Source organism: Marmota marmota, unplaced genomic scaffold, assembly GCF_001458135.2.
Source record: "Marmota marmota marmota unplaced genomic scaffold, marMar, whole genome shotgun sequence".
Lineage (NCBI taxonomy): Eukaryota > Metazoa > Chordata > Mammalia > Rodentia > Sciuridae > Marmota > Marmota marmota.
The window spans coordinates 2,310,274-2,327,487 of record NW_025999928.1 but is presented as its reverse complement, the minus strand read 5'-3'; the positions used below and the strand labels follow the sequence as shown (position 1 = coordinate 2,327,487).

Sequence of the window (17,214 nt, the reverse complement as noted above, 5' to 3'; positions counted from 1 at the left end):
ATTTTTTTTTTTTTTTTTTTTTTTTTAGTACCAGGTATTGAACTCAGGGGCACCTGACCACTGAGCCACATCCCCAGATCTGTTTTGTATTTTATGTAGAGACAGGGTCTCAGTGTGTTCCTCAGTGCCTCACTTTTTGCTGAGGTTGGCTTTGAACTTGCAATCCTCCTGTTTCAGCCTCCCGAGCTGCTAGGATTTCAGGTGTGTGCCACCATGCTCAGTGAGCATCCTTTCTAAAATGTAGCTTCCAAGGGTTGGGGTTGTGGCTCAGTGGTGGAGCGTTCGCCTAGCATGTGTGAGGCCCTGTTCCATCCTCAACATCACATAAAATGAATGAATGAATGAAAAATAAAGATATTGTGTCTAACTACAACTAAAAAATAAATATTTTTTTAAAATGTAGCTTCCAGGACCCTTTTCCTTCCTGCTTTTCTTCTTTGCAGAATTGACTCTTCCTTTTCCATCTTTTTTTCTGGCTCATCTTTATCTCCCCAGCCTCCAAGATTAAACTACTCCAAGGCTCAGTTCTTTATTCTCTTCTCTGTTTCTCTTCATTGAGGATTGCTGGTTAAATTACTTGTAATAATATCTGTATGCTAAGGACTCTGACATTTATTTCTTCTGCATAGAATTTTTGTCTGAATTTTAGACTGATATTCAGCTGCCTACTTTACATCATCTGTTACGTGGATAGGTCATACTTTGCATGTCCGGAAGTTAATTCCTGATTCATGCTTTTCCATTTGTTCTTGAAAATATTCTCGCATAATCTGTTACCTCTCTCTGTGCCTGCTACCCCATATCTGTTCTATCAGTATAGTAATTGGTTCTGCAATATGTTGAGAATTCATCTTCTCTTAGCCAAATTCCCTGGATTACTACAACAGATTCTTTTTGGACTCTTGCTTCTACTTTCTCTTCCTCAGACAATTCTTAGAGGAGCATCGGAGCAATGGTTCTCTCTCCTTTTTTTTTTTTCTTTTGGTTCTGGGGATTGAATTTAGGGGTGCTTAACCACTGAGCCACATCCCAAGCCCCCCCCCCTTTTTTTAAATTATTTTTTTATTTTGAGACAGGGTATCACTAAGTTGCTCAGGGCCTTGCTAAGTTGCTGAGACTGGCTTTGAACTTGGGATCTTCCTGCCTCAACCTCCTGAACTGCTTGGATTACATGACCAGAGCAGTGGTTTTCAGTGGCCTCTCAGGGGACATTTAACAATGTTAGGAGACATTCTTGGTTTTTAAATTTGGTAATCAGAGGGAATACTACTGGAATCAAGTTGTAGATATAAAGGATGCTGCTAAACACCCTGTAGTGTATAAGACCCTTGTCCCCTGAAATATAAAACCAAACAAACAAACAAAAAAGAATGATTCGGTCCAAAATATCTACTGATGTGCCTAAGAAACCCTGCACCAGGGTATTATTTTTAAGGTACAAGTCATGTCATGGCACTCATCCCTCCCATTTAGAGTAAAACCAAAATTATTAACCTGGCTTGCTTTGGCCTCTTGGAATTCACCTTTCTGTTATGTTCTGTTCCTTCCATACCAATTTTCCTGTCTTTGAATACCCCAGGCATTCACCCATTCTGGGGCCTGTGCTCTGGCAGGAATACACCCTGTGTGTGGCACCCTCAACTTCGTAAGTCTTTTGCTTATATCTCATCTTCTCAATAAGCCCTAGCCAGTGACATTTAGAATTGCTACCTACCTCTCCTACCTGTGGCACTTCTGATCCTCATTATATTTTTTCCCTACTCCCCTACTCCCTTCTAGTGTTCTAGAAAAGATACTCATGTCATGTTTATTACTGGTCATGAGTCCTTTCCTTTCCATTCCTATAAGAATAAAAGTTGTCAAGAGAAGAATTTGTTTTTCTCTTTTAAACTGATGTGTCTTAAATGTCTGAAACAATGCTTGGCACAAAACAATTTCTCCATAAATATTGCACCAAACAGATACTTTGTAACATTTGTTGAACTAACAATGGTTTAGTTGTGTTTCCCCAGTAGGACTTTGGATAACTTTAATGTCTTTATGCTTTTCTAAAATACCCATATTTATGTGGAAAGAGTAAAATCTGTTAAAAATTTTGTTGTGGTTAAATATTTTGTCTTTTGTTAGTGAAATTAAAACATTTTGTTTTATCCATCTTTGAAATTTTCAAATGTTAAGTTTCTGAGGCAGCATATAAAATGAATATGATCTTACTTTTGTTAATGTATTTTAATATTGACCGATGACAGATTAAACATTTTTTTTTTATTTTTAAAGGACTATGATTTAATCTCCAAAGAACCAAAGCCTTTTGTATTTGAGGGAAAATTACGTGGCCCAATTGTTGTTCCCACGGCTGGAGAGGATGCATCTGGGAGTTCAGCTAATTTAAAAAAGGGACCTGTAATGAAGGAAAAAGTATCTCCTAAAGGAGAGGAAGATAAGCAACCTGCCTTTATGGATGTAGCAAAAGAAGATATTAAAGCTGAAGACAGAACATTACAACAGCAGCTAGGTGATCAAAATAGAACTATTTTACCAACCCGTGGCTTAAACAATGATATTGTGAAAGCATTGGACCGAATCACATTGCAGAATATTCCTTCTCAAACAGCCCCAGGTTTGACAGCAGAAGTTAAGAAGGACTGTAGTCTCCCTCTTGCTGTTCTCACATGCACTAAAGCATGTCCACACATGGCTACCTGTGGAAATGTTCTTTTCGAGGGTCGGACAGTTCAGCTAGGGAAGCTCTGCTGTACTGGGGTTGAAACTGAAGATGATGAAGATACCGAGTCTAATTCATCGGTGGAACAAGCATCAGTTGAAGTACCTGATGGACCTACACTCCATGACCCAGACCTTTATATTGAGGTTGTGAAAAACACAAAGTCTGTCCCAGAATATTCAGAGGTGGCTTATCCTGATTACTTTGGTCACATTCCACCTCCATTCAAAGAGCCTATTTTAGAAAGGCCTTACGGTGTACAAAGGTGAGTTGTAGATCTCTTACTCCTCCTAAGTAAAACCATTTTAAAAATATGAGATATAATAATTATATTTAGGAAACAAATTAGTATGAATAAAAGTTACCATAATTTTTATTCTACTTTGGACATTTAGCATTGTTTTGAAATTATCCATCTTTGAATAAATGTTACCTTAGCAATATTTATTTAGTAGTTGATCATTTGAACTTGACTTAGATATTAATTAGTAATAGGCTGTAAATACATGTACTAATATGTAACAACAAATCCCATCATTATGTACAACTATAATGCAACAATAAAAGAATGTGGAAAAAATAGGCTATAAATAAAGCAATATCAACAGTATTATTTTGTAGTAAAATTTGAAATGTTAATTTTTTATATATAATGTAAAAATTTGAGATTAATCAAAGCAGTTAGTAAAGTTATTAAATATTGCCAAGTAATATTAGATATTATAAAAACTATTACTAGATATTACAAATATAGAATAACTTTTTTTGGTGTGTCCAGACTATATTTAGTAATCATGGCTAATGCTTTATGATGATGGCTTCTCAGTATCTAAAATAATTTGGATGCTCTTATTATGAGTATAGTTTTTAATGGAAAGAGAAGACCTTACTGTGGGTATTTGATTTCCTTAGATTAAAAGCTTCTTTAAGGCAACAACTACATCTTATTTATTTTTATCTGTAACACCTAGTATAATTCATTATTTTTACTTGGCAACTTAGTGTATTTAGTGCAACTATTTGGCTACTTGGTCCACAGGTATGGAATACCACATCAATCATACAGCATCAAAACAGGAACCTTTCTTCACTGGAAAAGGTACTTCAGAGTGGGCCAGGCTGTGGTGTCTTCTGAATCACAGCCAGCACCATCTAGAGGCAGCTGACCTTGTAGTGTGCTGTAAAAAGCATAGGTGAAGCTCTCAGTCCAAGGAAATACTCTGCAAGGATGAATCAGTCTTTTAGGATGCACTTAGCTAGACACTTTTGCACAGTTCTATATCCCCAATAGAAAGAATATGTAGGTCTGGGAACCAGGAGGGGAGAGCTGGGCCCTATTTTACTACAGCTCCTAGTGTCCCACTGGGAGAATTTGTGCTTTCTGTCCCTGCACCTCTGGGCTCTGCAGGATTAGAAGTCCAGTCCCCATGGTAGGTGCAGTCTTAATTGCAAGAGACACAGCAAGGGTACAATGTAACAACAAGCTGTGGTTACTGAATGGAGGTTCTAGCTTCCTTCTGGCTAGGACCAGGAGGTGGGAAAAGATTTTGCCATCTTTACAGAAGTTATTAACTCAGAATGACTCAAGGAAGTAGGGTTGCTTTTACACAATGGCAATAAGGTGAATATGTGTGGAACTCAGGCCATCCACTTGCTACTCCCTTGTCTGGTTTAACTGAGAATGGACATGTCACTGGCCTAAGGGTGAAAGGATTTATTCATGCTGGGAATTATCATGTCTTATCTACAGCCCTTTCTTCTCTTAATATTTATGATTATTTCTCTCAATTTGTGCTGAAACATTGACCTTGGAATTGCTCTGCAAGTTGAATCAACAGATTAGAGTCTAACATTTTTTTTTTTTTTGGTATATTAGACCACCTATAGGACTTTTTTATTGCCTGTGTACAGTGTGATATACCGCTGGGTTTGTCAAATGTTCAAACCCAAACTTTTAAGATGTATTTTTGATACTGGGAGGCAAACAGCATGATAAAAGATCAAGAGATCAATGAGAGTTGGCATGTGTGTTTTACAGATAGGTATGTTGGTATATGTAAGTTACAGAGCAAAGGAGATTAGGCTCAAACAAGAGCACAGAAACTTAATCATTTTAAACTCTGGTATCTGTGTTTGCTTTCAGAAAATTTGCAGTGAGAAAAATGGGGTTGGGCTCCAATACACCTTTGAGAGTTGGGTGGCCATGGTGCCCTACAAATTTCAAAGATTTCTTTCTATATAGATAAAATTTCCCACTAATTTTCACAACTTTGTTGGAAATGTTTTCTGCCTTCTGATTTGTTGCTGCAGAAATGAATCATAACTTCTAAAGCAATCTAAAACCTTTTGTCTTCTAGTCTGTCAGCATCATGCATTTTGTGTTATGGTGACTATTACCAGGTTTGACTGATCTGTATATACTATGGAGCAGAGAACATCTTTTATCATATTTGTCATAATTCCATTGTTACATATTTGTCAATTTTTTTGGCTATCAGATACTTGATAAGAGGCAGGAATATAATCATATTTCAATATGGAGTTGCAGTCCTGAGAGTGATCACATTAATGGGTATAAAGTTTCATATTTTAATGAAAACAATATGATTCTGTTTATATTATTTAGATGTATAGGATTTATATTAGATGTATTATGTGTTTACATTAGACATGTATCATTTATATGATTCTGTTTATATTATTTAGATGTGTAGGATTCTCTCCAATAACTGTTAGTTACTTTAGCTATAACTACTACAAAAAATAAAATGTTTTCACTTAAAAAATGTTTATAAGTTATAGACAAGAGTACTTTGGTATTTGAAACTTATTGCCTCTTCTCTCCTCTGCAAATGTCCCAAGTGTTCATGTGGAAATTGTGAAGAATGTAGTCTCATTGCTCAAAGTTGTATATCTTCTCTTGCCCTTTCAATTTTTTACCCAATATTGCTGAGAAATAAGTAGAAAACGTTCCAGAATTATTTGTTCCTTCAAGTTAAATTAGTTTGAGACTGAGAACAAGTGCATATAGCAGAAATACTTGGATTAGATTCAATGAATGCAGTAAGACTGTTTGGCGTGGTGAGGGACACCTTGTCAGGGCAGAATGCTCTCTGAAAAGCAAGTTCTAAATGTAGCTCACCCTTTGACTCTCTGTGCTGCGTGCATGTGTGCGCATGCACGTGGGTGTCTTAGCAAGTAGTTTTATTTCTCTAGAGACCAGTTTTCTTGACTGAAGAAAAAGAAAGTAGAGAGTTAGTATTTTTCAAATTTGAGTCATTAACTATTAATAACTGATAGAAAATAGCAGTATTCACATGTGGTACAACTAAGTTATTATAATCTTTTATGTCCTCTTTCTCTTTGTAGGATTATGATTTCTTCTTCTTCTTCTTTTTTTTTTCGGTAGTACCAGCTATTGAACCCAGGACCTCAGTGCATGTTAGGCAAGCATTCTACTACTACTTGGGTTATGATTTTTTAAATGTATTTCTTGTTGGCCAAAATCAAAAAAGTTTGATAGTCATCCACTTAGATTAGAATTGGAAACTATAGCCCATGTGCCAAATCTGGTCTGCTACCCATTTTGTTCTCTCACAAGCTAAAAATGTTTTTTTTTTCACCTTTAAATCATTAAAACAGTTCAGAGAAAAATTGGTAATTTATGACATATGAAAATTATACAAAATTTATATAAACAAAGGGGTTTTTTTTGGAATACAGCCGTGTCTATTATGCTTTTGGTTGCTATTTTTGAGCTACAATAGTAGAATTGAATGGTTGTGAAAGAGACCAGCAAAGCCTAAAATGTTTACTATCTGGCCCTTTACAGGAAAGGTTTGCTGAACCTAGTAGCTAGATGGTCTGAGACTGTGGTTTTGTATACAATAAAAAACCTAATATGGGCCAGGTAACTAGTATTACAAAGCACTCTGAAATGCTTGTCTTTTGAAATACATTGACGAAGTCACTTCCAGTTTGCTTAACTTACTTGCCCAGTCTTCTGCAACTTATTTTTTGAGCAAATGGTGAGCATTTTGTGACTTTTTTTGCCATTCCTTGGTCCTTGTTTGAGTGAGGTAGCATTGTGAATGAGCAGTGTTGAAATTAATGAAGATTTACTGTTTTATCATTTTTCAGAAAAGAGGCATCAGACTGCTTTAAGTTATTCAATGAAAATAGCTTTAATGTTTTAAATTTCTATTGTGTGGTTATCTTCCTAGTATGCATCACTAATATTTTTTAAAGAAGGTTTAGTATAAAATGAATAAAACTTCTAAATCTGCCTCATTTGAAAGGAAAATGTCTGTTGTAAGACATTTTCTTATCTCTGTAGATAATGCATTAAAATTTGTTTATTGTAAACATATACTAATGATTATTTAAATCCTAGTTTTGGTTTAAGTTGCATTTAAAAATTGTAATGAAATTCATCTCATATTTTAGTGTATGCTTAGCATTATTGGTGCTTTTTTTCCTGTTTTTGTGTTTCATAAAACCAGGACATAAGAAAATAAAAGAAGAAAGGTCACTTTTTGTCCTGTGCCCCAAAGGTGGCCAGTATTTTGATTTCTTTCCATTATTTTTCATCTATATAGAAAACTCTAGCTACATTTTGTAATAGATATTTTGTTATGTTATAATTTTATATGGTATATGTTGCTTGTTTTAAAAAGCATTTAAGGTATTTTCTGAAAATATAACCAACAAAATAAAACAAAATGACAAATAAGGAAAAGAAAGTATAGCAGCTCTTAACCACAAAAATATTTTCAACTTCAACTCAAAATAAGTTAAAATATTCTGTATCAAATTTGGCTAAAATCTAGAAGTTTAACAGCACATTTTATTGCTGAGGCTTTGGAAAAATAGGTTCTTTCATACGTTGAGGGTGAGACTGTCAATGATAATAACTCCTGTGGAGGGCATTCTGACAGGGTCTGTCACAATTAGCACTATAGTTTTCTTTGACACATTAATCCTATATCTGGGAATTTATGAGATATACTCAAGTGCTCATCAATCAAAGTTAAATAAATTATGATATATCTGTTTGGTGAATTCTGTTCAATGGTTGGACGACAAAAATCACTTTGTGCATTGATGGAATGAGCTATAAGATATATTATTAAATGAAATAAGCAAGGAGTTTATTTTTATGACATTAAAAACAAAGAGGGAAAGGCACTCTGAATTGGTAAAAGGCACTCTCTATATAAAGTAAAATCTAGAAGGAAAGTGATAAAAGTATTTACCTGATTGGGTGAGTGGAGGAAATGGATTGTGTCAAAAAAGGAGCCTTTTTTTATGCTTTTATGTCATATTTAAAATTTTTAGAATATCAGTATATTACACATATATACCACAATTTTTCATATCTCTGTATATAAAATATGTTGACACCCAATTTGTGATATATGTTTAATAAGAATTGTAATGCATTCTGCTGTCATTTTTTTAAATCAATAAAAAAAAATCAGTATATTACCTACTCAGAAAGTTTAAATTAAAAAGTAGGTGAAGAATTGTGGGAAAATAATATAAGGAAAACAAAATTCTATATTTGTTCCTGTTAAGTATAAAATAGCTTTGGGAGAAACATGAGTACTTCTGGAATTCAGGAAACTATAGAAGTATTGGTAGGAGCAAAAGCAGCAGATGGGTTTAGTGAATGATTTTTATGGGCCAGGCACAGAATTAAGTAGTAAGCATTTTATATGCTGTGTATATATGAATATAAAGTGTGCCACTTAGTATTGTAACAGTTCTATGAAGGAGGTGCTGTTATTTCTCTATTTTACAAAAGAATAAGTTGAAGTTCAGGATTTTTGAATAATTTATCTGCTTGGCAGAGCCAAGAGTCAAACTCAGGTCTAGATTATGAATCTGTTTTGTTAATCACTGTGTGTGTGTGTGTGTGTGTGTGTGTGTGTGTGTGTGATGTATCTTGATTGAACACACATGTAGATAAGTCATACTATCTTGTGAAGAAGATTATCTTGGATTTTCTTTATAGAAGGTATGGATAATAATATGGATCCTCAGAGAACCCCGTTATGTATATAATTAACATCATTTCCTATAATTTCTTTACATAAATACAGCAATAAGGTTCATTAATTTTTTTCTTACTGTGTGGCTTTGTGTTTGAAAAACCTAACAAAGTACAGTCTTTTAAGGGTAGCTGCATATGGTGTGATCATTTGAGTATGGACTGAACGGGCTGCACATTTTCCAGACTGCCCTGCATAAGTTATTTTCTTGAACCAAGCCTTTGATAAATGTTGAATGTCACTAATTTTGAGGCAGTATTTAAAATATACATGTTTTATTTTGTCTGGAGAGCCATATATTTTAATAGGCAAATGTGTAAAGGAACGATTAATGTTCTTTTATGAAATCTAGTTACACAAATACATATCTGAATAAAAAATGATTTTCCCTCTTCCATTTAAGTATTCATTTTAGGTCAGGTCTAATATAAATGGCAATTAATGGTTCCCCAAAATACAGTGTCAGGTTGAAAAACAGTGGTCTTGTACAACTTGTACATGATTTGGTTTAACGTGGGCTTTTTTTTTTTTTAATTTAAAACTGATTACCAACATTGGAACCTTTAGAAGATTTTAAATAAAAGGCCAAATTCCTGGTATTTCTTGGAAAAAAATTAGGTGCAATGGACATCACCTGTTTCCCACTTGACAACTTTTTTTTTTTTTTTTGGTGGTACTGGAGATTGAACCCACTGATCGAATACTGTACCTCTGAGCTACATTCTCAGCCCATTTTATTTTATTTTGAGACACGATCTTGGGATTACAGGTTTGTGCCACCTCACCAGACAGGCCTGTACTTTCTGAACCTGTTTCATGTTGTGGAACATAGCTATAGAACTGAGCTGTTGTAAGCATCCTTTCAGTATCATTTTCCTAAATAAAACAACCCCAAACTTTTGTAAGTATTTTTGCACATTGGTGGTCTATATCAATCTTTTTAAATTAAATAAATGATGTCTTTAGTTATTCATCCATACTGGAACACTTAAAATTTTACATGTGTGATATATTTGAGTGTATGTAGAACTTTCTCTGTTGAAGGTCTGGAAGGTCTAATATTAACTCTGAATTTGTTTATCACTATGATAGCTTTCTAAAAAGTCTGTTTCTTTAGAAAGAGTTAGGCATTTTAAAGTTATGACATTAAAACTAAATTTAAGAATTTATAGCTTAATTTTTGATACTAGATTTTTTAACTTGATAGACTAGTTTGTCATTTATGTTATTTTAATAGAATAAACTTAAAATAAATTATGCTCGTTTAGTAATTAAGAATTGTTGGCATTGTACTTTCTTATTTTTTGGTGTCTTTCTTATATGTATAACTGTTACACATTGTAATATTTTTCCAATAATATGTTTCATTCTTTACAGGTTCTTGGATTGTTTTGAATTTGAGGTTATGCTCTAATCACAGAGCGGTGTCTTTGTGCAGGAGGCTAGATTCAGGTTTGCCTGAAGTTAAGGAGACTTTAAGTATGCAGTATATTCTTGAGGTTTTATAATAATTTTTTGGAAAACTTTATTATTCTGCTCCCATGAATCTATAAATCACTGTTCTAATTTTCATTACCTATCTTTAGCTGAAATGAACAAACTTGAAATTTAAATCAGTTTATATAGTTTGACTTTCTCCTTAAGAACAAGCTATGCTATGAAAAGTAGCAGTGTGTTAACATTAGCAGGACTTTGGCTGGCCTACCTGAGTTCTAGCATCTGGCTTCAGGATCCAAATATGTTGTTTTGGCTGTAGTTTGGTGCCACCTGGTCAGGTGACTTAAATATTGATGGGGAAGATTGTGAGTTGTGAGTGGCTTAGTCTTCTAGGACAGTGGCAGGGCTTTTAGAAATTTTCCAGTTAGTTAGTGTCTGTTTTGCTATACAGATTCAGAAGGATATGAAGCTCTGAGTATCCTGGGAACGCAAGGACCACTTTTCACTCCCTGACACAGGTGTATTCCTTTCTTCCACCTTCCTTTTCCACCACAGAAATGAGGGGGGATTCTGTAAAACATACAAACTGACTATTAATTGCATTTTGGCCAAATTCCCAGCTAGGTGGGTTTAAAAAAATCTTATGTAATTTGATTTTTCAAATTAACCACTGCTAACACTGTTGCTATTGTGTATACAAAATCATGTGCCTAATGGTTTAGCAAATCCCTACCTTCCCTCTCTCCCCAACCCTTCTTTTTATTTATTTATTTATGTATGTATGTTGTATGTATGTGTGTGTGTGCACGTAAGATTAAACCAGTGTCACTGCACCACAGAACTATATCCCTAACCCTTTTTATTTATTTTTTTATTGTGAGAAAGGGTCTCACTGTTTTGCCCAGGCTGATATTGAACTTGTGATCCTCCTGCCTCAGCCTCTGGAATTGCTGGGATAATAGGTGTGCACCACTGTATCCAGCTAATTCACGCTAATTCTAATAGACATTCTTGGTTTCCTCCCTTCCTTCCCATTTTCTTCTCCCCTCCCTTCATTTCTTTTTCTTCTTTTCCTTCCTTTCCTCCCTCCTCCTCTCTCTCCTTTCCCACTATTGGACTTTATCATTTTACACCTTTTTCATCTAAAACTTATTTTGGAGAAGGTTGTGCATTGGCATATATAATAGTGAATTTTGATCAAACTTCTCTTTTATGATTTCAGGACAAAAATTGCCCAAGATATTGAGAGGCTAATACATCAGACCGATATCATAGATCGAGTGGTATATGACTTAGATAACCCAAAGTAAGTCTGATTTTAAAAAACTTATTTTTGTTTTTATAGTAAAATTTTACAGTTATTTCTAAAAGATAAAAAAAAATACAGTTAATTTCTACGTATTTATCCTTGCTGTGTTTTCATCCTTTGACAAGGATAAAATAATCATGGTAAATCATGCTTATTTACTTAAATTGAATATATCACAAGCTTTTATTTGTTTGAGTGGATTTTATAGGCCATAACTAATTTTTTTTTGTTGTTGTTGTTTGTTTTTTATTTTGTTGCACCAGGAATTGAACCCAAGGGCGCTTAACCACTGAGGCACAACTCCAGCCATTTTTTAATATTTCATTTAGAGACAGGCTCTTCCTAACTTGCTTAGGACCTTGCTAAGTTGCTGAGGCTGCTCTGAACTTGGGGTCCTTTGCCTCAGTCTTCCAAACTGCTTGGATTACAGGCATGTGCCGCCCTGCCCAGCCTAATGCTGTTTTTTTTTTTTTTTTTTTTTTTTAATAAAATTACCTCCACTTAAAAGAATGGAGATTTCATGTGAAATACTGACTTGTCCTGCAATATTGAACCTTCATTTCCTAAGCACAACAAATTATCATCTCCTTAAGAATGAAGCACATGCTTGCTAATTTTCACCAGTTCCCTCCACTTGCTCCATCTTATTATCTCTTACAGTTTACAGACAGTTTCAGTTATTTAAGTTACCTGACTTAGCTTTGAAGCCATTTATTTGTGATCCTTGGCGTGTTAGTTATTTATTACTTAGGATTCTCACTGATATCACCTTTTTGGATTTAAGAATAAATAAATCAATGAAAATTACAAATGTTGACTGTGAATATTATTCAGTCATTTGTTCAGTTAGCCTTTGGTGGGTTTCTCCTTTCTCTGATTATTCTAAGGGAAATTTCACATTTTACTGATAATATTTGGAGGAGGTAAACACTTTTACAAAGATTTTTGGTAGAGAGGTGAAAGTAAAAGCTATACCCAAAGCTAATGACCAAATTTAAAATAATATTCTTACAACGAGAAAGAAATATCTATTTTATTAAAAATCACTGAGTTATTTCAGTTTTCATAGTTCTGTATTGGAGAAACTAGGCAAACATGATAAAAATAGAAATTCAAGAACCCTAAGTTTGGCATACTGGTATTGCTTTTAACTGAAATGACTTTGGAAAAAAAATCATTGAACTTCTTGGAGTTTTAGTTTTCCCCTATTACAATGTAATTTCCAGAGAGCAAAAATTTTTATTCAATCAGGGAACCAAATAAACAACTAAAACAATTATCTGAAACCTAGTAGGTGCTCAATAAATAATTGCTAAAATAATGAACATGTAAAAGGAGGATAATACTTGTCACTTTTGGGGGCTAATTAAATAACTATTGTCTTGATTGAAGGTAATGTTTTCTCCAATGAACTGCATCGTTTATTAGCATTATTGCTACTCATGTAGGTTGTATGCAATTTTAAAAACAAGGTTTTTTTTCTATCTACTAATCAGTATTTTAGAAATGATTTTTTTTCCAGTGAGTTAAAAGTTTCAATTATATTAGTATATTGTAAGAACAAGTTTCTTGTTGTAATTATAGTTTTTTGGGGTCTATAAATGTCAAAGTATGTACTTCACTGTGTTATATCCTTTGCTTTAAAAATGATAAGGGATGCGAGGTGGCAAAAGTGATAACACTTTTAATCTGATTGTAGTTTTATTTGTTTTTTGATCATCTGTTTAAATGCAATATATTTTAGTACACTTTTTAAAAATATTTGTCTAGTTACACCATTCCAGAAGAAGGAGACATTTTGAAGTTTAACTCCAAATTTGAATCTGGAAATCTGCGCAAAGTAATCCAAATAAGAAAGTAAGTTACTTAAAATGATCTCATTCTTTATATGCACAAATATTTTCCTAATTTTCATCAGATGTGTTTACCTTCTATTTTCAGAAATGAATATGATCTGATTCTGAACTCAGATATAAACAGCAATCATTATCATCAGTGGTTTTACTTTGAAGTCAGTGGAATGCGGCCAGGTGTTGCTTATAGGTTTAACATCATTAACTGTGAAAAGTCCAACAGTCAGTTTAATTATGGTAAGACAGTTTTCTTTCTCAATTGAGAGAGCATGCAGGCATCCTATTTGTAGTACAGAAGTTAAACAACAACAACAGAAAATCACTGACTTTTAAAGACATTTTAATGTCTTGTTTTTTGGAATTCTCAGAAATTCAGGATCTGTTTCATGAAATTTGATATAGGTTCAGTTTTGATTTGTTGGTGAAAATTATGGAATGTAGGAAAGCCATTTAAAATTTATGGATATGGTTGATTTTATCCAAATTGAATAAAGGCAAAGATTTATTGTGTGAGTACCAATGACTCCATAAGTTTGTGTGATTTTCTTTAGCCCATTAATTTGTTATGTTACTGTGATTGATTTTAAAATATAGAATCAGACTTTAAATCTGTGGAATAAGCCCTAGAGTTGGTGTGTAAAAGTGCTAATATTCTGTTAACAATATGTATTTATACTTGGGATGGATACTGATTTACGGTATTTCCCCTTGCCCTTCCCTTTCTCTTCCTCCTCTTCTTCCATCTCAATCTCCATCTCCATTTACTTTAAGTATTGTGATAATACTGACTTGGTAAAACTTGGGAAGCGTCCTTTCCTTGGAAGCATTTGTGTAGAATTGGTGTTAATTCTTAAATGTTTGGTAGAATTCCTTAGTGAAACTATCTGATTCTGAAGATTTCCATATATGATAGTCTTTTTAATTGGAAATTTAATATCTTTAATAATTTTAGGGCTATTCAAATTATCTTTTTCATTTTGAATAGGTTGTGGTAATTTGCTAGGAATTGATCTGTTTCTTCTGTGTTGTCAAATGAGTTGTAGTATTCTCATTGTCATTTTGATATCTTCAGGGTCTGTAGTGATAGCCCCTATTTTGCTCCCATTAATGATAATTTGTGCTTTCTTTTTTTTGTTGTTGTTGTTGTCAATCTAGCTAGAGGTTTATTGATATTATTTACATTTTCCAAGAGCCAGTTTTTTGTTTCATTGGATTTCTCTACTGCTTTCTCATTAGACCATTAAAAAACCCAAAACCAAACAAAAAACCAAACTCTAGTGCTGTACCAAGTATATAGACTCATTTAAGGTTTTTGTGTTTAGTACTGTAATAAGTACAAAACTAAGGGTTATTTGGCATCTAATCTTACATTATGTCTGTGAAGGTACTATAAATGTATAAACTTACATCAGCAATTTAAAATTGAAACATCAAGTTTTAAGTATTTATTCTGATAGTAGCAGTTTGTTAGATAGGATAAAAGATTTTTTATGGCATACAAAAATATTTACAATGAAGGAGAAACGTGTTATCTGTGATTAGTTAATAAAAGCCTAGAGGTCTTATTCATTATAAAGATTGAAAAGCTTTTGACAATGAGGTGTGAGATGCTGTATCATCTGGATCAAATAATTTAAGTTATTAAAAGTATGACTATGATGATGCTCTTTAAAGCTTTAGGAGGTTCCCAGTTGTGATTATTTATCTGGAAAACAGCAACTAATACCATAGTCTAGAATTCATATATATGAGATAAAAGCTTTAGACAGTCATTTATTTATTGCAATAATTATAGGAGGATTGGGTACAATAATACCTAGTTTAGTTATAAATACTTTTCAAATATTTTTTAGTTACCTACTTTTTAAATGAGTTTTTAAAGAATGTCTATTTTTAGTAAAGCAGGAATAGTAGTATGAATATTGTTGGTGTTGTTGATTTCACATTTTTTATTTTTGTGATTTTATTATATAGCTACTAATCATTGCATGTAATGTTTCTTACAAACATTTGTTGACTTTAAGCCTTCATATAGTTTTAAATCTTAAGTGAGACTCACTCTAATATTATCAAAATAAGAAATATAGTATTTTCCTTATTAAACTTATAAATATATGTAAACAATGTTTTTAGAGGAGAAAAGAATAATTAATTAAATGTAATTTTATTTGCATTAAGAGTAAAATATTAACACATGTATTCCTGATATGATAGTCAATATAACTTTCAAATAGTGTTGTAGGTGGGTGGCATTTTTACTAACTACTTTTATTTTTACCCTTTAAAAGTAATACTTTTGTAATATTTAAACTAATATACATTTTAAAATTTTAAGTTAAAAGTATATATTTGAAAATAAAAGTATACACTTGGAACAGTTCTTCTCCTTAAAAAAAATGCCTATGCATACATTTGGTAGATAAAATAATCTCTTCCGTTAGTGTCATTTAAATTGTAAAATGAATTAAATTCTATAACTAAAACTAACTCAAAGCAGTAGGCCAGATGGCTGCTTTATTTTTAAATTTCCTCTCCTCCTTATCCTTTCTCCTTTGGATATTCTTGTATGTATATCACACTTGCCAAACTCACTTTGTAGAGAATTTGGAAAACAGAATGGTGTTAAGAAGAAAATTAAAACCACTGACAATGCATTGTCCAGAGATAATCAATTTAGCCTTTGTTGTTTTATTCCCGCCTTTTTATAATACTGTATATGATTTCTGTTTAAATATAGTTATATATTTATTTTTAAAATGAAGCTGCCATTTCGTATTCTATATTTTAATCCAATGTTATTTTGTATGTATTTTTTGTCATTGAATATTCCTCTGAGTTTTAATAGACATTCTGTAGAGATACTATACTTGAGCCTTTCTTTTTCATTGCACTTAAGTTATTTATGGTTAATTTCTATTGCTGAGATGACCATTGTACTTATAATGCTTGTATGTATAATTATTTAGTACAGATTCATAGAAGTGGAATTTCTTTATCTGTGTGCCAGCTATAGCATAGCCTTTTTAAAATTATAGGACAGTAATTCTTTAATTTGGTAAATTAAACAAGTTTTTGAGAAGAAACTCTAGGAAGGAAGGAGGGGAAAACATCCATAAAAACCACTGCTTAACATTTGTTATCTGTCCTTAAAAGTTTTGCATTCACATAACTTTAAAATTAAATTTTTCCCTTTTCTGGAGTTGGGATTGAGTGTGGAAACTCATTTGACTACTGCATATATATTTATTACCACACAATAATTTGTAAAGCAATGTAGTTATAAAAAAAGACTGCTTCATGCCATTAAATATTACTCAGCAACTTTATTAGTAATATCTGTAATATTGTGTTGAATAAGGAACAATAAATTGTTTAATTACAAGTTGATGAAAATTTAAATCTTATTTAACATTTCAACATTATAAGCTATTTTGAAATAGGTATCCTTAATTATTTAATTTCATATATGTTTCTGATTATTGCTTTGCTTTGAATTCCTAGAAGTAAAATATCTCAAAAAAGAATGAATATATAGCTGGCAAGGTAGAGGGAACTGTGACCACCCACAGAGCAGGCCCAGCGGCCTGCTGAGGGGCAGAGCCGCCCCCCAACCCCTGCGCCTGCCAGGTAGGCGGAACTGGGACCACCAACAGAAAAGGCCCAGTGGCCCGCAGAGGGGCAGAGCTTCCAATCACTCCTGCAAGGTAGGCGAGCCTGCGACCCACCGGCAGAAGAGGAGCAGTGGCCTGCTGAGAGGCAGAGCCGCCCCCTCCCCCCCGCGCCTGCAAGGTAGACGGAACTGTGACCACCATCAGAACAGGCCAGACCTGCAACCGA

The 17,214-nt window shown here is 33.3% G+C and overlaps 1 protein-coding gene across 19 annotated transcripts in view; it reads left to right on the top strand.

Moving 5' to 3' along the window:
* Agtpbp1 (ATP/GTP binding carboxypeptidase 1) overlaps positions 1–17,214 on the top strand; it is a 280,878-nt gene that overhangs the window by 119,531 nt on the left and 144,133 nt on the right. For 16 of the 19 annotated variants that reach the window (XR_007346540.1, XR_007346541.1, XM_048800447.1 and 13 more), the window contains 6 exons: positions 1,580–1,645; positions 2,278–2,990; positions 3,765–3,824; positions 11,438–11,521; positions 13,295–13,381; positions 13,466–13,614. Coding sequence is in view for 17 of the 19 variants with exons in the window: in XM_048800447.1 (XP_048656404.1) it covers positions 1,580–1,645; positions 2,278–2,990; positions 3,765–3,824; positions 11,438–11,521; positions 13,295–13,381; positions 13,466–13,614 (1,159 nt within the window). In the remaining 2 variants the exon portion in view is untranslated. The remainder of the gene's footprint in view (positions 1–1,579; positions 1,646–2,277; positions 2,991–3,764; positions 3,825–11,437; positions 11,522–13,294; positions 13,382–13,465; positions 13,615–17,214) is intronic. The other 3 variants (XM_048800441.1, XM_048800440.1, XM_015506070.2) reach the window with 3 other exon arrangements.